Source organism: Sinocyclocheilus anshuiensis, unplaced genomic scaffold, assembly GCF_001515605.1.
Source record: "Sinocyclocheilus anshuiensis isolate Anshui unplaced genomic scaffold, SAMN03320099.WGS_v1.1 scaffold566, whole genome shotgun sequence".
NCBI lineage: Eukaryota > Metazoa > Chordata > Actinopteri > Cypriniformes > Cyprinidae > Sinocyclocheilus > Sinocyclocheilus anshuiensis.
This window is the reverse complement of record NW_015542410.1, coordinates 1,890,362-1,913,486: the sequence shown is the minus strand read 5'-3', so window position 1 is coordinate 1,913,486 and position 23,125 is coordinate 1,890,362. Positions and strand designations below refer to the sequence as shown.

General features: G+C 37.4%; 1 protein-coding gene across 1 annotated transcript in view; it reads left to right on the top strand.

The window, feature by feature from the left end:
- Window positions 1–23,125, top strand: part of LOC107693370 (glutamate receptor ionotropic, NMDA 2D-like) — a 79,236-nt gene that overhangs the window by 40,701 nt on the left and 15,410 nt on the right. The window contains exons 4-11 of the mRNA XM_016492724.1: window positions 1,216–1,544; window positions 13,210–13,324; window positions 14,326–14,531; window positions 15,874–16,042; window positions 16,349–16,502; window positions 17,380–17,505; window positions 17,741–17,970; window positions 19,042–19,202. Of these exons, the coding sequence (XP_016348210.1) occupies window positions 1,216–1,544; window positions 13,210–13,324; window positions 14,326–14,531; window positions 15,874–16,042; window positions 16,349–16,502; window positions 17,380–17,505; window positions 17,741–17,970; window positions 19,042–19,202 (1,490 nt within the window). The remainder of the gene's footprint in view (window positions 1–1,215; window positions 1,545–13,209; window positions 13,325–14,325; window positions 14,532–15,873; window positions 16,043–16,348; window positions 16,503–17,379; window positions 17,506–17,740; window positions 17,971–19,041; window positions 19,203–23,125) is intronic.

The following is a 23,125-nucleotide window of genomic DNA, read 5'->3' as shown; positions in this document are numbered from 1 at the left end:
AGCGAAAGAGAACTCGGCATTCGCACGCTGACTGAGAGGCGCGTTTTGTGAGCACGCTTTCGGTGTGTGAGCACAGAAACACGTCGGCTTTCAAGTACTGGACAAGACTTAAAAACACATGCAAATTCTGAATATCACTTTTGTGATAATGCATTGAGTCAGTGACATTTCCGTCAACTGTCCCTGGACTTGGTTGGACTCTGACATATTTTCCGAGTCCGAAAGGCTTGAGTCCGAGTCAAGTCCGAGTAAAAATGCATCCGAGTCTGTGACAAGTCTGAGTCCTTTAAAAAACTGTACTCGAGACCGGACTCAAGTCTGAGTACGAGTCCGAGTACCCCAACTCTATTCATTTTTACCCATGAAACACAGAAAATAAAACCCATGGCCAATGAAAAAACATCTGGGGCGTAGCCAGAGCCTAGTCTTGCCCTGCTGGAAGGTCTATTGATTCCACACTTCTACTTTCACTGCAGTTGTTACACTGTAGGAATTGTTGGAGGAGTGCAGGTCACCAGTCAACAACCCTCAAGAGTAGTTTTATCTCCCTGTGAGGAGCCTGTGGCTACATGTCGACAAGTGGGATAAGCAACCCATCTCCAGCAAGAAAAACAACACCCCTGCACATCAAAGTAATTTCAAGATGTCTGACATCTCTGACCTTTTCCTGAAACGTGTGAAGAAAAATGCCTTGTACACCTCTTCCATTGTACAAAAAAAAAAGATCATGCTAAGGATATTGAAGAACACGAGTTAGCGCATGTATAACAAGCTGACCAGATCACTCTGTTCTGATAGGACAATCTCTGAAATTATAGAAGTATCATGAGCAGCCAGAAAGAGCTTATTGGGCTTGATGACTGTAATTCGTTTATTTATTTATTTATTTTTGGCATCACTTAAAGTCAGCATGATATTCATTTTCTAGATTACATTCTTTAATATTCTTTGCATGACCAAAGATATTTTTATAAACCCCAGACCTTCTTTTTCTTTCTTAATGTGACATTTTAGAGTAAATCAGTAAATTTTATCAGAAAGAAGTGGCTCAAGTTCCATTTTCATTGAACCTTACAATGATTTTTTTCTGATTTTCATCATTATGCACAAATGAATGAGCATTAAGTAAATACATTTTGATTTTATGTCGACTTTATAATGAAAAAGTGGTTCCTTTGAATACTTATTCCTTTCTTGCTCTGCCACTCTTTACAGGTGCGACTGCTATATTGCTCACAGGAAGAGGCGGAGCACATTTTTAAGGCTGCATGGGCATCAGGGCAGGCTACTCCCTCACATATGTGGTTTGCGGTGGGCCCGGCTCTGTCTGGACTTGGTCTTGAGGGTCTACCCAAGGCTGTGTTTGCTGTGCGACCCCAGGGATGGAGGGATGAGCCGCGACGGCGAATTGCAAAGGGTGTGTCAGTATTGACGCACGGTGCTATGGCTTTACGTAGAGAGTACGGCGGGGCTCGAGGGACAAGCTTTGCTGGGAACTGCATGATGGATGGAAATCGAACACAGAGGGTACCGGATAGAATCAGGTGAGAAAATCTAATTGAGAGCCGATAAATTCATGGCTTTGTTTGGTGTACATCCCTGTCTCATCCAAAAAGGAATAGAATTTACACTGCAATTCAAAAGTTTGGGGTTGGTAAGGTTTTTTTAAAGTAATAAGCCCCAAGAAGCCGTGGTTTATAACAGCTAAGGGGGTTTTAGGCACTCCGCTTCACGTCGTGCCTAACAACGCCCCTTAGCTGTTATAAATTCACTGTAAACCACGGCTTCACGGGGCTTATTGCTTTTATAAAACGGTTATTCCATATACATAGTAAGGTTTCACAGAATAAAACAGAGCAAATAAAGTGTAATGATATAAATAAAAACAGTATTCTTCCACCAAACAATGTAGTTCCTCAGAAACAGTTGTGGTTCCAACAAAGTGGTTGCCGAGCAGCACACAGAAGTAAACAAAGGTGTATGTTTGTAGTGTAATTTACAACAGCTTCAAACACGGCTCAACCAATCAGAATCAAGGACTGGAACTATCCGTTTTATAATCATGTTTTTTTGTCTCTTATGCTCTCCAATAATTTTAATACTCTCCTCCCATAAATTTTGTGTCTGAAAGGGAAACTCCTACTAAATGCATATTAAGTAAGGTCAGGAGCAAAAATAACTGTGTCCACGCCTTTTTAGCACTAATTCTTTACTGCGCGTCTTTAGTAAATCCTGACAGTAATTTTTTAACGCCAAAAGACGGTTTGCGCTGACGCAAGTTGTTAGTAAATCTGGCCCTTCATTTCTTAAAAAATACATTTTGAAAAAAAATTGTACTGACACCCAAACTTTTGAAACCTCATAAAATCACTTGACCAGCACAGATTTTGAGGCATTTCTCTTTCTAATATGAGTTGGATTGGGTTAAGATGTGTGTTTCAGGTTTTAGTCCTTTTCTCAGCAGAGAAAGACTGTAAATAAATGCAAATATCCACTAAAAGCAAATTCTGTCAACATTTAGGAGGGCACTGGCATATAAAGTTTTTTTTATTTTTTTTTTTAAGTTTGAAATAAAAAGCTTAATGGAGTATGTTTGACAAGAAAATACTATTTCAGTCTTTCTTCTTAAACATTTTATTATAAATTTCATGTGAAATTTACTAGCAGTTTCTGAATGAAAATAATTTTACCACCAAATTGTTTTCAGTGTAAGCTAAAATTTGGGTACACAAATCACATATTTTAATTTTATGACGTCTTTAGAAAATCACGAACAAGTATTTATTTAACCATGATCTGCACATAATTGCAGGGAGAAAAATTTCCAGCTGCATTTGAAAGAATAAAAGTACTGAGCCAAATGCAGTCCTGACTCATTCCACTCAAAATTGTTAAAGCATTAATTTGATAATAAATATTTATTCAATTTTTGTTGTAATATATCTCCCCACAGTTTCCTAACACAAACTTAAATCTTTATTTCAGGCTGTGCATCACTGCTGTTAATTATGTATGAACACCACATTGACTAACTACTGCTAGAGGAAATGGCCCTAAACCGGGTGCATCATGAACAGCAAAACAAAAAAAAATTTCTAACGAGTTCCTGTTTCATCTCTTGCAGCACAAAATTCAAAGAGCGGTGCCAAACAGTGCGACTATGATGACTGTATCAAAAACCTGTGTTGTCTGTTTCCTGGGTCTCTTTTTACCCATCACCCCAATGAGGCCACATGTGTTCAGTCACACACACACGCCCTTAACCTGCGTTTGATTTGTGTTTGACAGCCCATACTGCAGGGATTTGCTGCCTGTCAGTCATGCTTCTCACAAATCACTCAATCTCCAAAAAACTGTGGCCTCAAACAGCACCGTCGACTAGTCTTTATGGTGGGGGGAGCTTTCTCGGAAGTGTTCATGTCACTCAGGCATGAACTGAGAGAATCATAAATCTTTTAACCACCTTCAAAAGTCAATCACTTAAACATGCCATCAGGTTAGGTTAGCTGACCCTGCCGGTTCATTTTCATACTGAGCGTTCTCTCAAGCCCACTTTACAAGGACTGTTATCAATCATCGGATTTAGTTTGATGTGACATCTGCATAGTAGGTGTAACCAAAATGATCCATATTTTAAAATGAATTTCTCTACTCTTTGCCTGAAAAGGGATTTGCTTCTCTACCTCAAAGTATTGCAACATCTATTCCTTCAGGGAGCCAACGGACAGCCTTTAAGAGCTGCTGCTATATTTTGCTCAAGGTTTTCCCATTGATCTCTATTCATTAGCGCTGAGCACGGAATCACATCTATAGATCCTTTACGAGTGCTTTCTTACAAGCTTTTTCCATTGTTTCCCTCTCATTTAATTGTTTTCTTCCTTATTTTGAAATCATTGCAAACTGGATTTTAACAAACTCATATCCGATCTTCATGCTTTTCATATTGGATTTAAGCAGTAGGGGAATATGGCACCAGATTAGTCACAGAGTACATTTTTTGTTCTCTAATTAATTTTTTTAAATGGATGGTTGTCCGGATCATATTTCAGTTCCAAAATCAAAACAAAAAAATAAGAAATTATACTGTACTTTGCATATTGCCTTAATTACCATTAAGATTGTGACACTGTGACATTATTTTCATGACAAATTACCATATTTTCCTTCCACGTTCTCATTACAGCGATATATCAGGATGTTTTACTTTTGAGTTTATTTGTAATTCTCATTATTTTCAATGGGGATTCTCATTAGGTTCTCATTAAATTACCTTACAGTTTAAATAATATCCCATTATTTGTTTCACCGTACGGTAATGAGAGTTTTTTTGCCACATTGTGATAATGAGAATTTAGGGGGAATTGTCATGAAAATAATGTCACGATGCAAAGACAGCGTTCTTTTGGACCCCATTAGCTTTAATTGTATTAAGAGTCATACAGGTTTGAAACGACATACAGGTGAATAAATGATGACTGAACTATCCCTTCAATGGTCCTACAAATGGGCTGCCTTTTCTTTAAGCAAAAGATCATTTCTATTTCTTTCATTTGATTTTTTTTTTATTGAAATATATGAAAGCCAGTTTCTGTCATGGAATAAAAAAAAAAAAGTTTTATCTCACAATTGTGATATTTTTCTTGCAATTCAATTGAGTTTATATCTCAGTTCTGAGAAGAAAACTTGCAATTATGAGAAAATGGTCATAAAAAGTCACAACTACCTTTTAAATTTTTTTTATTCTGTGGTGGAAATGGGCTTCCATTGAAATATGAGCTGAAAATGTTTCATGCTAAGTATGGTGAGATTCAAGCGGTCTCTTGGCATATTTTGAATGATATTGATCAAACTTTGAGCTATGAACCACCCATGCTTGATATTTCAGCTTGTGGTCATGTATTAGTGAAGTTGAATTGATTATTATAATGGTGGTCAGCTGGATAATGGAAAGTTACGATACAGCTTCTAGTATGAATAGAATTCATCTACGATCCACTTTTGAGTTGATGAAATAATGAAAAACCGCTTTGATTTATATTTCTTTGTCCAGCGTTATCTGCAGTCCAATCAATGGCACTAGTTCACAGATTACACATACGGTTGCTGTATATTATACAGATTCGTCTCTGACCATCGCACCGTATGACATCTGCTCTGGGAACAGTATAATGCAGTCACTCCAGATTAAATATGGAAGCAGATGTGCAGAGAGATGTTCCTAAATCAGTCATTAGAGGCTGGTGCAGGAGACGAGAGTGCTGGCATTACTATGAGTAAGCATATTGCAACAGACCTGTTTCCCCCTACTGCTAACTTTTTGTTACTGCTAAAGTTAATGGAGTGTGATGAATGCTCACCTGTACTCCTGCCCACTGTTATTCACCCTTCATCGCCTTTCTCCTTTCAACCTTTTCACCCTCTTTTTGTGCCGTTTTCTCTCTCGTTTCTCATTGTTTTGCTTTCTTTTAGTCTCTCAAATCCCCCTACTCATTTTTCTGTCATTCTTTTTGCCTCTTTTTCACGTCCTCCCACTCTTTCATGCCCGTGCATTTCTCAGTTTTTGCACTCTATCATAATAACTCTACTCTCTCATCATGTCGACATTACTGTCCCCACTCTAATTCCATCTCTTTATCTCATACTCTTCGCTCTCTCCCGCACTCATTCTTTCCTGTCCCCCTCCTTTTCTCCCACCCTTTTGTTGGCCCCCACTGTCTCATCCCTTAATTTTTCCTCTCTGCTCTCGTCTTGCCCCTGCGGGCGGCTCTAAAGAGGCACACATGCAGTGTCGTTTTGCATGTAAATAGGATAATTGGTTATGGTGCGCCGAATGCAGGGGGAAATATCACAGACTGTCACCAATGGAACTGATCTCGCAGCCACCCGGCTTCACCCACACTCAAACTCAATCTTACTCACTCATTCACTCACTCAAGGTCTGCTCCATCCCTCATTCACTCACTCTTACGCCCACTTCCTCCTATTAACTCATGCTGTCTGTGCAGGATGTCGCAGCAGTATTGACGTCTTCAGCCAACTTCGCCAACTTCCCCTCTCTCTCTCTCTGGTTGTGTTTCAAAACCTTGTGAGCTGCTTATCTAGACATTTTTTTGGATATCACAGCCACATTGGAACTTTCCTGTGTGGGAGCATTCAAATATTCCTACTTTTGTTGCATTATTAATGTGTGTGAATTTTCCTGCATAGGCTTCTTTTTTGGGCATCATACTGTAGGTTACCTAGACCATTTTTGGGATCAAATTTAGCAAATATCATGGGTACATTTAACATTTTTACAGACTGATTTTTTTGGGGGCATCACGACTGCATTCGAACTGCATCATGGGTGTGTCTTAACAGTCATATGTAAAACATTTCTGGGCATAATAGATACATTTTAAGCATCCTACTTAGACTGTTTTTACAAAGAATTTTAGACTGCCATTTTGGCTGTCATACACATATTTGAACATTTCTACCTGGATTTAGTTTTTTTGCATTGCAGCTGCTTTCAAACATTTCTACATAGACCATTTCTGGGCACCATACATTTGATGCACTTGAAGGATCCCACAGTTTTGGAGCATTGTGAGCATGTTCAAATGTTCCTAAAAGCATTTTTAGCCATTAGGCACATGCAAATGTTTCATCATCTGCGCTTTCAGACATTCCTAAATTGACCATTTTTTGAAATAATAGATATATTTGAAGGCTCTGACCTATTGTATTCCATTTCATTAAAGGGTTAATTCACCCAAAAATGAAAATTCTGTCATTAATTTCTCACCCTCATATCGTTCCAAACCCATAAGACCTCTGTTCAACTTCGGAACACAAATTAAGGTATTTTTAATGAAATCCGAGAGCTTTCTGACCCTGCATTATCAGCAATGCAACTGACACTTTTAAGGCCCAGAAATGTAGTAAGGACATTGATAAAACAGTCCATGTGACATCAGTGGTTCAACCTTCATTTTATGAAACTATGAGAATAGCAAAAATAAATGACTTCATTCAACAATTTCTTCTCTTCCCTGTCAGTCTTGAATGGGCATTCATGACAGTACCACGCATTTGTGTGATGCTGAGCAGAGGTATGCACACGCTCTCATAAACAAAAATCACCCAAAAAAAGAGAAGAAATTGTTTAATAAAGTCATTATTTTTGTGTTTTTTGCACACAAAAAGTATTCTCGTAGCTTCGTAAAATGAAGGTTGAACGGCTGATGTCATAGGACTATTTTATCAATGTCCTTACTAACTTTCTGGGCCTCGTGTCAGTTGCGTTGCTGTCTGTGGAGGGTCAGAAAGCTCTCAGATTTCATCAAAAATATATTAATTTGTGTTCCGAAGATGAACGAAGGTCTTATGGGTTTGGAATGACATGAGGGTGAGTAATTAATGACAGAATTTTAATTTTTGGGTGAACTATCCCTTTAAGCAGTAGTTTTCATAGACAGCAATGTTCATAGACAGCAGTTTTAGGCATTGGTTGAGTATTCCTGCCAAGACAGCTTTAGATAACCTTATATGCCTTTTTGGGCATCACAGGCACATTTGAATGCTTATAAATTGGCTGCTTTTTTTGACCATGATGTGTTTGAAGACTCCAACCTATACAGGTACTACAAACGCCATTTTTGGCCAGCTTGGGCACATTGCTTGTCCTTAGCCAATATTTTTGGGGATCATAGATGCATTATTTTTAGGTATTGGGCACATGCAAATGTTACATCATCGGTGCTTTCAAACATTCCTACATTAACCAGTTTTGGGCAACATGGATGACTTTGAATGCTCCAACCCAGATGATTTCAACATTCAGCATTTTTTGGGCAGAATAGGTATGTTGAATGTTCATAGACAGTATTTTTGGGCATCGTTAGGGACAGTTCAAACAGAACTCTTTTTTGCATTCCATTGCACTGATTTTCCATTGTTGAATGTAAAAATGCACTAGATGGATGTGATTGACCATTGCACTCGCGTCTTGCATTGCCCCTTGTTCCTGTCTCGATAACCCTAGAGGCCCTTTTTGAGCATGACAGGCATGTTAAATGTACCTAGAAAGCATTTTTGGGGCATCACCCTTGAGCTCGAACATTCATTCCTAGACAGCATTTTCGGAATTTAGTAGGCATATTTGAATGTTCCTACTTACATTCTTAGGCATCATGGGTGAGCTTGAACATTCTTACGAAGACAGCATTTTTGGCCATTTCAATTAACTTTTTGAACCTTTTGAACCCCAAAAATGCTGTCTAGGTCTTGTTAAGCTTTGGAACAGCCTCTCTCTTTATGACTTTTGCTCATAGGTTAACCATATTGCTGTTGTATACAGCCATACTGCTTTGAGATACTCTCTCTTTCAAACACACACACACACACACACACACACACACACACACACACAGCTGCAGAGGGCAGTGCCTCGGCTCATCACCATACTAATGCCGCTTTAATGAACACATTAAAACCCCTCAAATGTTCCTGATGTTTAAACACCCCTCTGATGTTTAAACATTCTGCATCTCTCCTTATCCTGTCCTGGTGTGTGCGCCACACACTTTTTCCCCCCTGCCTCCTCTTCCTTGTGTCTCCAGGCATTTTCATTTCACATTCCGCGTGACAGTACATCACTGCTACTTTTCCATTTTGTGTCAGGCTCACGCTCCCTTTTTCCTGCCTCTCTCTTTCTCGTCTTCATTGTGATGACACAAGTGACATCTGTATTCCGCTACGTGCTGTGCTTTAGGTTGTTTGTTCACCCCACTATGTAAGGCATTAGCGGAACACATGTAATGTCAATGGCTGTGTCGCTATGACAACCTTGCAGGGGTCTAGAGCGAAGGAACGAGGGAAGTGTGAGTGCTGGCATTGCCGACTTGAGGTTGTTAAGATTGTCACGCTCTCCATTGCACTCTCGAAATGAGCGCCGGATAAATTAATTACGCCAGATAGGATGGTTTCTTTAATTGCCGATCCGCGGCAAATTTCGTGTGATGGATCGAAGAAGTTTAAGAGCGATTTGTAAACTCGATTATGGTTCCCTTGTGAGTGTGCATGAAAAATGAACAGAGCTCCATTTCGTATTTCTAAAAGTGTTTAGCGTGCCGTTTGGAGATGGAGGAATGAAGGTTGGCTAAGCAATACCTCTCACATTCTTTTAAATGGGGCATTAAACCAGAAGCCCACCGTAGACGTCATTGCAACCGACGATTTGAAATGAACATAATCACTTATATAGAGCCTGACATATATTATGGATCAGATATCAAGTACAATTTCTCCCAAAGACAGAAGTGGAAAGACTTATGAGACATGTCTCATAAAAACGAGCCTAGCGTCCCGTGCAATGATGGGCTAAAATAAAAAATGAAAAACGAGCTGGTTGAAAGTGTCTTTTTCTCGCCATTACTGAATCACCAGTGAAAAGAAAACTGCTGACGAATGCCCAACGAGAGGAGCAGCTTCCGCACGCGCAGGGGAGAAAGATTTCTCCGTCATGATGTTCGCGTTTGGCGTCTGTTCCAGAGTTTGGGTGCTACTCTCGTGCTCCTAGTTGTCATGGCGACTAACGAGCATCTCGGCAGCATCCTAAGAGCTCCAAACTCTGAATATTGAAAACAAGCCACTGGCGAGATGACTGCCGTGTCCTGCCGCCGATCTGGAAGTGTGATAAAAGCGCAATCGGAGCCGTGGCTGCGGTGCCTCAGGGCATGTCATTCATCCTCCATCCACCCAGTTCCTCTTTCATAGATTCATCGATTCATTCCTCTGTGAAGGTTATCCTTTAATTTACCCTTGTTTTTTTTCATCTGTAAATCACAATTTTTCTTCATAAATAGTGAAAACATAAATAAATACAAATTTAATTTATTCTGATATTAATGTTTTCATTAATTGTTTTCCAAATTTATTCCATAAATACATTCATTTTAATCATTAATCTATTCATCCACGTTTTTCCTCTCTATTTGTTCATTCACCATTTCATTCATTCATTCATTTTACTACATTTTACATCTATTTTACCCTTTATTCTTCAATTGTTATCATTAATCCGTTTTTTCTTATTTGTTCATTTATTTATGAAGTTGATCCCATTTTACCTGTCCATTCATTCATCTTTTCCTCTTCACTTATTAATAATTCCCTGATTTATACTTTTGTGAAGGTTATCCTACAGTACCCTTAATTTTTACTTTTTTATTATACATGATGTGGCAATTAATTAATTTAATTAATCGCAAATTATTCACACATCAAATTTGGACTGAGAAATTACTCCCAAAAGATAATTTAAAGTCATTGTTGTAAACAGACATTACAAAAAGTAGCTTCAGCAAGAAATATTTTGTTTGATAAAATTTATTACATATACTCTTTTGGACCATGAGGGTGAGTAAATGATGACACAATTGTCATTTTTGGGTGGGTGAACTATACCTTTAATAATTTATTTTATTACTTTTATTATTATTACTATGGAAATATGAAATTATTTCTTAATGAAATGATACTTTAAATAATAAACTAAAACTGCCAGTAGGTGGTGGTGAATGTCTTAATGATTAAGTCATCGAGTCATTTATTCATTTGATTCGTTCAAATGGCTGATTCATTCAGGAGTGAAGTAAATGGTTCTTTATGAATGGTCCATTGAATCATTAGGCTTGTTCGACTTGAAGTGGATCACCACCATCAGACCGATCGGTGTGTGACATCAAAGTACTGCAAGAGCTCTAGAGAGCAGACGGCTCCTTATGCTTTTGAATCGCTGGGAATTAGATGTTTTGTATTTAATTACCAGCAGTGTAGACTATTGTAATGGTCTCCTCGCCGGCCTTCCCAAGAAGACCATTAGACAGCTGCAGCTCATCCAGAACGCTGCTGCCAGGATTCTAACTAGAACCAGAAAATCTGAGCATATCACACCAGTCCTCAGGTCCTTACACTGGCTACCAGTTATATTTAGGATTGATTTTAAAGTACTTTTGCTCGTTTATAAATCACTCAATGGCGTAGGACCTAAATACATAGCAGATATGTTCACTGAATATAAACCTAACAGACCACTCAGATCATTAGGATCGAGTCAGTTAGAAATACCAAGGGTTCACACAAAACAAGGTGAATCCGCTTTTAGCTATTTTGCCGCCCGCAGTTGGAATCAGCTTCTAGAAGAGATTAGGTGTGCTAAAACATTAGTCACATTTAAATCTAGGCTCAAAACTCATCTGTTTAGCTGTGCATTTATTGAATGAGCACTGTGCGATTGTCGAACTGATTGCACTGTATTTTATGCAACCCGAAATGATTGCACTGTATTTTATGTATAATCATTTTCTATTTTTAACTGTCTTAAATTCATTTTAAATCTATTTTTAAATCATTTTCAAAGTTTTTAAATTCCTTGTTTTATTTTTGTGATTATTTTTTATGATTATTTTACTTTCTTTTATGTAAAGCACTTTGAATTACCATTGTGTACGAAATGTGCTATATAAATAAACCTGCCTTTGATGTCATACACCTATCGATCTGTGCAGCGCCGCTTCAAATCCAACGCGCCTATGGCCAATGGTTCAACGTGGCAAATGGTTCACCCAATTCATTCAAAACATGGATTAAAAAATGAAATGCCGCTGCGTGTTGCTCAGAGACGAACAGTTCTGCTTTGTCTTTATGTTTTCGTTGGTAAAATTGAGCAAAACATTAAAGGGGTCATATGATGCTTTTTTAAAGATCATTATTACTAGGCTATATGATGTAAATATGAGACAAAAATTCCAACAAGGGCATTTTTGCCCCATATGTTGAATTTTAGGGACATTCTAACTACGTTCTCTAGGCTCAATCACACAGTGAGTTGTTGCCCTGCCTCATATTTGACATCAATCAGCTGTATGAAATGCCAGATGACCCAAGTAGGTCTGGGGCGGGGCAAGTGCGTTAGATGCGTTATTTTTCACCGTAATTAATTAATCTAATTAACGCGTTAAATTACCAGCCCTAATATATATATTCATTCATCCATCCATTCTTTCAGAATTTTGCTTGTTTGTTACTTCGTTCATTCATTCATTCATTCATTCATTTATTCATTAAGTCCTATGTTCTTTCTTTCTTTCCATCCATACTGTCTATTTTCGTCTGTATTAATTCATTGATTCATTCATTTGGTTAGGCAGTTATACTGTAAGTTTTTGGTCACTCTGTTTTCACAGAGATTCAATGTTGTCATTTCTATTTAATGTTCATACAGTTTCATTCATTCATTATTTTTACCCTTTCAACTACTAATTTTTTATCCATTCGTCCATCCCATTTTCTTTCCTATTCGTTAATTTATTCATGAAGTTGATCCTTTTTACTCGCGTTAATTTTTTATCTGTGTGTTCATCCATCTTTTTCTCTACTTTTTCGTTCCTTAATTTATACATTCATGAAGTTCATCTTTCAGCACCCTTCATCTTTTTATTCATCCATGCATTCGTCTACCCTTTCTTCCAATATATTTTTGATCCATTCACAAATACAGTACATTCACCCTAGCTATTCATTCATTCATTCATCAGCTTTTTATGTATTTCATTCCAAATTTAGCTTGCTCATTAATTAATTAATTAAGTGTCTGAATAAATTTTGGTTTGACTGTATCTATTTGATAAATTAAGTTAACCAACTAACATTATACACTCTCTTTTGGTTTCTGTACCCAATATTTTAAAAATGTACAAATGCAATAAAAATATCGGTATCGGTACTCGGTATCGGTATCGGCAAGTACCAAAAATAAAAGTATCGTATCCCAGTGCTGGAAAAAGTGGTATCGGTGCATCCCTACCATTTGTTTTTTTAATCCTTCCATACTGTCGATTTTCTTCTTTATTAATTCATCGATTCATTCATTTGTTTAGGCAGTTTTACCCTGAGTTTTTGGCCATTCTCTAAATGAATTTCTTTTTTATGTTCATTGAGATTCAGTGTTGTCATTTCTGTTTAATGTTCAGCAGAGAAGGTTTGCTTAAGAGTCCCTTAAGCATTCAGCACAAATCACACACAGCACCCCAAGTGGAGAGGTGACTAATGGAACTCCCATCTATCACTCTTTATCTCTCGCTGCTCTCTCTCCTTCTCTTTATCACTTTCACTCAGACTCCTCCTTTATCACCCTGCTCTTTTTTCCCTCTTCTCCTCCTGCAGGTTCTTCAGTAACATAACTCTATCTGGACGGGACTACTCCTTTAATAATGACGGTTATCTGGCAAATCCGCTCCTGGATGTTATCTCCTACACTGCAGGAAGAGGCTGGGAGGAGGTAGGGGTGGAGCCATTAGTATGCATAAATGTGTTTAGATATTCATGGTTATCATTGAACTGTTTTAAATGCAGCTCCCAAGTGAGTTCACATTTTGCCTTGCCATTTAAATGCAATATAAATGAAATGTGAAGAATGCATTTAAAATGAACCGTGTGTCGCATACAGAAGGGACTGAAGTGCATCAAAGAATAAATTTATGCACATTCACATTACATTACAATACATTTTGAGCAAAGCCCAAAAGTGAACTTACTGTGCACTGAGAGTTATAAAAATGACTAGTCGGCAGTTCATACCTTTGTTTTTATATGCTTATGTTTTACTGTATAATTCACAATGTTCCTGTTTTTCCAATGACTTGTCTGTTATTTTAAATTACTCTCAAAAGAGAAATTGTTTACTGGGCAGTGCAATTGAATGCAATTGCGCGGCAAATTGCAAATGATTGCACATACAGCATTTTCTTGGCAAATGTCAATAAGCCATGGGAAATAATAGATATTTGCAGGAACGTATTTGGTATTGGTTATTAATGCACTTTTTGACAGTTTGAAATGGCTGGTTTCACAAGCGTGCCAGTGGAGCTGCAGAAATATTAAATCATTCATTGTCGAGCTAGAACAAGTCTTTTATTGTATTTAATTGTCATGTTCACTGACAGATGGTTAACACTTGGGATTGGGAATCATGTGAAGTTAAAAAGGTGCCATGCTGCAGTAGCTTTGAAAGGTTTGGGTTTACGTGACTTGTTGAAAGGTAAAATAGCTGTCACTTGGGAAGACAGAAATTTTAAATGTTCTTCGGTTTCAGTTTCTTACAGATTCTTACGTGACTGTTGGCACTACATCCATAGTCTGTCTTGAGAATGTCAAATAGAAAACAGATTCCAACACAAATCATTTAACTTCTTCAAAGTACCATTATGAGATACTCTGCATCTGTCTGAGGTCTCAGAAATGTTTTTGTATCATTTTAATGGCATCTTGTTATTGTTGTAGGTAGGTTGGTGGGAAAATGGTGTGCTGCGTCTGCGTTACCCGCCCTGGTCCCGTTACGGCCCATTCCTCAAACCTCTGGATGACTCCCAGCACTTGCGTGTGGTTACTCTAGAGGAGAGGCCGTTCGTCATCGTAGAGCCTGCTGATCCTGGAACAGGCTCCTGCATCAGAGACTCTGTGCCGTGCCGTCTGCCGCTCAACAAAAGGTCAAGGTTCAGTTTGTGGATTTTTAGACTGGAAATGTTCAACCTTTGAGGTTATCACTTTGGCAAATGTGGCAGTGAATATGCAGATGTTGCAAATTACATTCACATTACCCCAGGGGCATTCATTCCCCGTCCTGTTACTAGCACTGATGGAATTTAAATAAATTAGAAATGCACGTAGAAATGGACGAGGTTGATCAATGATGGTTCTGTGTTAGAGCACTTGACTTCATTTACTTTATTTGAAGGCAGAATTTCTCAGAATTCTTCCTGGTCTAGCATACAGTGCATGGGCGAATCTCACAAAAACAAGAACATGCCCAGGTCATATTTAACCACAAAAATCAAAAGAAAGATCAGCTTTATATAATTAGATACAGTATGATTTTGTTTAACCAACCAACATTTTGCATAAATAAATAAATGTAAAAATTACATGACATTTTCATTATAATTCATATATAAACGATTATAATTTCATTATATAAACACATCTACCCCACATATTCTCATTACCAGAAAAAAAAATTAAATTAAATTAAAAATAATGTAATATCTATATTAATTATATCAAATTGTGGATTTTTTGGTAAAAAATAAAAATAAAACTGCTACCATATATTGTAATGGCTACTTTTTGGAATAAATTGCATTTTAAAAGAAATTCTAATAGAAAACCGTTATTTTAAATTGTAGTAATATTTCACATTACATATTTCTGTTTTACTGTATTTTTGATAAAAATACATCCTTGGTGAGTATTTATTCGATATGCTAATTCTTTCAAAAATATGAAAAAATCTTAATTATTCAAAACTTGACCACCAGTGTATATTATTGCAGTGGTGATTCTCATTTGTTTCATAATGAGAATCACTAAATAATCAGAGGTAAAATGATGGGTTATGATAATGAGAATATGGGGAAATGTGCTTAATTGTCATGACAATCAAGTTACAATGTAAAAAAATAATAAACAATGCCTTCAATTAGGCAAAATTAATACAAAAAGTCTGTTATATTTCTGGGTGATATATGGCATACAATCTTTAGATAAATAATGACGTTTTCCTATTTAATCACTGCTCCAGTTTCTATTGAGTAGTGCTTGTTTTTAAAACAGCAGACCATTTCCTTTAAAGAACCTTATTCTTCATGCTGATAGACCTCAGATTATATGTGTTTGCCTTAGGTGACACAGCACTGAATTCTGAGCAGGGATGTTCATTTAGTTTCTTTTGCTTTCTTTCTCTACATTATTTCTTACTTTTGTCACTGTCCCCTTTCTGTTTCTTTTTCCTTTTCTATGTCGTTCTCCTCTTCTTCTTCTTTTCAATTACAGCATGGTTGTTGAGGGCATTCAATCCATGAAGCACTGCTGCAAAGGCTTCTGTATTGATGTTCTCAAGCGCCTGGCTAAAATAGTGGGCTTCACCTATGACCTCTATCTGGTGACCAATGGCAGGCATGGAAAGAACATAGACGGAGAGTGGAATGGAATGGTCGGGGAGGTCAGGCCCTCATTTTATCTCTCGACAATTTGTTCACGTTGATTTTATTATCACAAAGTCCACTGAATTCAGGTGCAGCATTTTTTTTGTCTTAAATTGTGACACTGGCAAAGCACCATAATATACAAGCTAATGTTCTATAAATTTATAAACAATGAAACTGAATATTTTTTTAAATGTATGAACTAAACGGCATTCAAATTCACTAAGTAGTCCATAAAGGTTACTTACTATCTTGACAAACTTTTTAACTTTTATAAATGCACTTTCTCTGTTCGTAATGTTATTAGTCTCTTTCCCCACCAGGTGGTGTCCAAGCGGGCCGACATGGCAATCGGCTCCCTGACTATTAATGAAGAGAGGTCAGAGGTTGTGGAGTTCTCTGTTCCTTTTGTGGAGACTGGCATCAGTGTCATGGTCTCTCGCAGCAATGGCACGGTGTCACCATCTGCTTTCCTCGGTAAGGGAATAGGAGGGAGCACCAGACTTCTTTTTTACTTGTAGGCATTTGGCATACACTTTTCCAAAGTAATACAATTTATCAGTATGTACCTTTCCTGGGGAATCAAGCCCTTGACCTTGATTTTGCCGGCACTATGCTGTACCAGTAGCTACAGGCTTCAGATTTAGTGTTCTATTTGTGTTAAATGTTGGCAATTATTCAGATTATTAAAAAATGTATTGCCTTTTGGCTTTTTATGCATACTGCCAAATGAGTGTTTTAAGGATCCTTATAATCTTGTACTTATAGATCCAACTTGGCCTCTCCCTAACAATGAACTTTTTAAAATTGTTTAGACAATCTTGTCATCATCAAATGTTTCTTGATTTTTTTTTTAGATAAAAACATACTATGAACATCCTCCCCAGTCTAAAAAGAACATTTATTTTATCTAAATTGTTCTGTACAGTGATTAGCGCATCAACAAATTGCCGGTTTTTACATGTCAGTGACATGTATTGGGTTATCAGAAGAATAGGTAAAAACAAAAACTGGATATATGCTATTATTCCTAAACAAGGAGGATAAAATGTGAGAAAGTTTGTCAAACCTTGTGTTGTTCCTGGCTGCGTGTAGCACCTACTGCTCTGCAAATACCTTTAAAGGATCCCAACATTAAAAAATATGACTGAAATTTATTTTAATAAGGTGCCGGATAATTTCTAATTTGATTTGAACAGTTTGTGTGGCACATTTTTGCATGGATTTTGTTTAAGTAAGAGGCTGATAATTAGACTGTTTAATTCTAGGATGGAAAAAGGAGCTCAGGGGAAAAAATTACATTGTTTGGATTGCCATTCATTCATTAATTTTTATGCTTTTTCCATCCTTTTAGAGCCGTACAGCCCAGCTGTGTGGGTGATGATGTTCGTCATGTGCCTGTCTGTGGTAGCTGTGACCGTCTTCATATTCGAGTTCTTCAGCCCTGTTGGATATAACCGAAGCTTACAGAGCGGAAAGAGTACGTTGTTTATATATTTAAGGTTTTGCTCTAGGCAATTTCATGAATGCAATCAGCAACGAAGGACTTGTTTACAGATTGTTATTATCATTGTAAGCATGTTCCACAGTTCACCTCGAGCTGTGTTCCTTCTTTTCTCATGTGTCTTTTTGTTGTCTCCCTTTACACTGTTATCACTGTGTATGTCATAATAAGACATGCCTCATTTGGCCTTCCTGTGTTATTCTTCTCTCAGAGGCAGGAGGTTCAAAGTTCACCATAGGGAAGTCTATTTGGCTGCTGTGGGCTCTGGTGTTTAATAACTCTGTTCCGGTGGAAAACCCGAGAGGCACCACCAGTAAGATAATGGTGCTGGTCTGGGCTTTCTTTGCTGTCATCTTCCTGGCCAGCTACACCGCTAACCTGGCTGCTTTCATGATTCAAGAAGAGTACATCGACACTGTGTCTGGCCTCAGTGATAAGAAGGTAGACAGTGATACCAGTAAAAAAAAAATTGAAACAAATATCCCTTTTTTAGCTATTATGTTGAGAGGTTGTACTTGTGTGGAAACATTGTCATAAATATGATTGTTTTGTATGATAATTTGCAAATAAAGTAATTGTTATATGGTATTTTGTTGTAATTTATAACCTGTATAATTATTTATCATTTATAATTATCATAATGTCAATCACTATTGGATACTGAATTGTTAGATGACCATTTATCACTAACTTAAAGGGATATTTATTCATAGATTATAGTAAAAACAGGACCCTCTCTGAGCAATTTTTTCTTATAGCAAGTATTGAAGGAAAATGTGTATTCATTTATTCATTATTCATTTTGCACATTAAGTACAGATTTATAATAGTATAATTAATTATTTTAATTTAGCTAAGTAAATAAAAACTGTGATGTGCTTTTGTCATTTTTATTAGTTTTTATTTTATTTTTTAGTTATTTCTTTTTATTTAAATTTTAAGTATGTGGTATGCTAATGTGCTAAGGCAACATTTCTCATTTTTGTTCAAGATTACGTTTACGTTTTTCATCTAACATTTATGTTTCATTTAATTTCAGCTTCATTTCAATTACTTCAAACATTTTGTAATAGTTTTAGTTAACGATAACATCATGGTTATCAGTCGTAAAATGAAAATGATTATTGGCTTATTAGTATCAGTCACAATTTTAATATCATTATATCCCTATTTACTGGACATGAAGTTTTATAGAAGCTGAAATTGAGGTTTTATAACAATAACTGACATTTCAGTGATACGGATACACACTATAAATCTTTTTAAATGGGTCTCACTCGTATTTGAACCAGGCATTTGTTTGTGTGGAGCAGTTGGGGCCAAATTATGCAAATAAATCATCGGCCTATAATCACATGAAACCATTCAATTTTCATTCTTTTTACACCCACCACACACTTTAGTGTTTCCAATCATAGTTACCCACATGATTAATTATGTGAATTTCAGTGGCCTAAACTGTAGTCTCATATTTCAGAAACCTAATGAAGTATCTCCTACTGTTGTGTTCAGTTTCAGCAGCCCACAGAGCAGTATCCTCCTTTACGCTTCGGCACTGTCCCAAACGGAAGTACAGAGGAGAATATACGGAGCAATTACCCCAACATGCATCAGTACATGGTGCGGAACAATCAGAGAGGAGTGGAAGAGGCCATTGACAACCTTAAGACTGGGTGAGTGAATGACAACCATTGTAAAAGACAACATTAAAAAGATACAAATGAGGTTCAAAGGTGTACACACTCTCTCTGAAGAATCCATAGGATAATCCATATGCATAAGCTGTATCTATAATGAAGTGTTTTAGTAGTAGCCAACTTGGCAAATTAAAAATCTGCCAAACTCAAGCTTTAATCCTGCCCTAAATCAGACCACAAAAGTGTTACGTCCCAATGAATCAAGATGTTCTTTTAAGCAGTGGTGGAAAACAGATGTGCTCACAAGTAATTGACTGATATGGGTGACATGATGGATCACAACAGAGGCGTTAATTATTTTGTTGGCTGTTGCTTTTCACCTCCATTTCGAAGGGGAGTGTGAAGATTGACTTTCCTCCTTGGTGTTACGTCCACAGGATACTACTTCTTTAGCTGGATTTGTGCTGGCAGGGCGAGCATGGTATTGATTATAGATAATAATAATAATAATAATAATAATACATTTTATTTGTAATGCGCCTTTCTTACACTCAAGGTGCTACAACAATAAAAGAAACAACACTACTCCATAATAACAATCACAATAACAACAGTGGCAACAGCAACTGTAAGATTATAACTTAAAAGCTTCACTAAAGAGATATGTTTTGAGTAATTTCTTAAAACAATCAAAAGACGGGGCATTCCTAATAGGAAGAGGCAAAGAATTCCACAACCTGGGAGCAACACAAGAGAATGACCTCCCAACCATAGTTTTAAGTTTACAACAAGGCTGGTACAGAGTAGGAGAACCAGCAGAGCGGAGAGACCGAGATGGTGTGGACACTGTGACCAAATTACAAATATACTTTGGGGCCAGCCCATGTACTGCTTTATAAGTTAAGATAAGAACTTTAAAATCAGTGCGTGATTGAACTGGAAGCCAGTGTAGTTGAGAAAGCACAGGAGTGATATGACTGCGGGATGGTGTATAAGTTAAAACACGAGCAGCTGAATTTTGCACATATTGCAGCCTCTTAATCAAATTTGCAGGTAACCCTGCAAAAAGTGAATTACAATAATCAAGCCTAGGTATTATAAAGGCATGAATAAGCCTTTCTGCATCAGGCATAGAGAGAAACAGTATTATACGTGCAATATTCCGAAGATGATAAAAAGCTACTTTATATCCCTATTTACTGGACATGAAGTTTTATAGAAGCTGAAATTGAGGTTTTATAACAATAACTGACATTTCAGTGATACGGATACACACTATAAATCTTTTTAAATGGGTCTCACTCGTATTTGAACCAGGCATTTGTTTGTGTGGAGCAGTTGGGGCCAAATTATGCAAATAAATCATCGGCCTATAATCACATGAAACCATTCAATTTTCATTCTTTTTACACCCACCACACACTTTAGTGTTTCCAATCATAGTTACCCACATGATTAATTATGTGAATTTCAGTGGCCTAAACTGTAGTCTCATATTTCAGAAACCTAATGAAGTATCTCCTACTGTTGTGTTCAGTTTCAGCAGCCCACAGAGCAGTATCCTCCTTTACGCTTCGGCACTGTCCCAAACGGAAGTACAGAGGAGAATATACGGAGCAATTACCCCAACATGCATCAGTACATGGTGCGGAACAATCAGAGAGGAGTGGAAGAGGCCATTGACAACCTTAAGACTGGGTGAGTGAATGACAACCATTGTAAAAGACAACATTAAAAAGATACAAATGAGGTTCAAAGGTGTACACACTCTCTCTGAAGAATCCATAGGATAATCCATATGCATAAGCTGTATCTATAATGAAGTGTTTTAGTAGTAGCCAACGTGGCAAATGAATTTAATCCTGGCCCTAAATCAGACCACAAAGGTGTTATGTCCCAATGAATCAAGATGTTCTTTTAAGCAGTGGTGGAAAACAGATGTGCTCACAAGTAATTGACTGATATGGGTGACATGATGGATCACAACAGAGGCGTTAATTATTTTGTTGGCTGTTGCTTTTCACCTCCATTTCGAAGGGGAGTGTGAAGATTGACTTTCCTCCTTGGTGTTACGTCCACAGGATACTACTTCTTTAGCTGGATTTGTGCTGGCAGGGCGAGCATGGTATTGATTATAGATAATAATAATAATAATAATAATAATACATTTTATTTGTAATGCGCCTTTCTTACACTCAAGGCGCTACAACAGTATAAAACAACAATAAAAGAACAACACTACTCCATAATAGCAATCACAATGACAACACAATAACAACGACAACAACAACTGTAAGATTATAACTTAAAAGCTTCACTAAAGAGATATGTTTTGAGTAATTTCTTAAAACAATCAAAAGACGGAGCATTCCTAATAGGAAAAGGCAGAGAATTCCACAACCTGGGAGCAGCACTTGAGAATGACCTCCCACCCATAGTTTTGTGTTTACAACGAGGCTGGTACAGAGTAAGAGAACCAGCAGAGCGGAGAGACCGAGATGATGTGGACACTGTGACCAAATTACAAATATACTCTGGGGCCAGCCCATGTACTGCTTTATAAGTTAAGATAAGAACTTTAAAATCAATGCATGATTGAACTGGAAGCCTGTGTAGTTAAGAAAGCACAGGAGTGATATGACTGCGGGATGGTGTATAAGTTAAAACACAAGCAGCTGAATTTTGCACATATTGCAGCCTCTTAATCAAATTTGCAGGTAACCCTGCAAAAAGTGAATTACAATAATCAAGCCTAGGTATTATAAAGGCATGAATAAGCCTTTCTGCATCAGGCATAGAGAGAAACAGTATTATACGTGCAATATTCCGAAGATGATAAAAAGCTACTTTAGTAACATTCTTAAAATGGGTGTTAAAAGTCAGCTGTGCATCAAAAATCACACCCAAATTCTGCACCTGCACAGAAGGGAGAATCTGGCAATCATCCACTGTAAGTTTAAAATTATTACATCTATTTACTGCAGTTGAAGTGCCAATCAGAAGAACTTCAGTTTTTGAACAGTTTAACTGTAGGAAGTTCTGTTTCATCCAGACCTGTATTTCCAGTAAACAAGCAGATAAAGTTGAAAGTGCTGATGTAACATCAGGTCGAGTACTAATGTAAATCTGGGTATCATCTGCATAGCAATGATAACCCAGACCATACTTTTGGATAATCTGCCCAAGAGGCAACATATAAATGCTGAAAAGAGTAGGACCCAATACCGACCCCTGAGGGACACCCTGCCGCAATGGAGCAGTCTGAGATCTGTTTGCACCAGAATAGACAAATTGAGTGCGTTCTAAAATATGTGATTCAAACCATTTTAAAACTACACCAGAAAGACCAATCCACTTATGTAATCTGTCCAGTAGTATAGTGTGACAAATGGTATCGAATATGCAGCACTGAGATCTAACAAAACCAAAATGCCACAAGCCCCAGAATCTGCTGCAACAAGGAGATCATTCATTACCCTCAAAAGGGCAGTCTCCGTACTGTGTCCAGACCTAAACCCTGATTGAAAAGGTTCTAGTAGTCTGCTCGCAGAGAAAAGATTTTGTAGCTGAACAACTACCACACGCTCAAGAACCTTAGCAACGAATGGCAAGTTTGAGATAGACCTATAATTAGACATGTCGGCAGTATCACTCGCAAATTTTTTAAGAACTGGTTTGACTGCTGCTACTTTAAGTGCTGGGGGAACAATCCCTGAAACAAGTGAAGTGTTCACAATCACTTTAATATGAGGAATAATAACTGGCAAACACTTCTTCAAAACACTAGTAGGAAGGATGCTGGACAGGGTTTAAAAAAAATTCCCTCATGTCCAAATTCAAAATGAAGGGGGGTAGTCCGCTGCAGAAAGAGGCATTTGAAAAGAGTGCACTGTTCTCGGTCATTAGAGGTATGTGTATAAAACACACAACATTTACCAGAGAGCTTCTCTCTTTTTTAA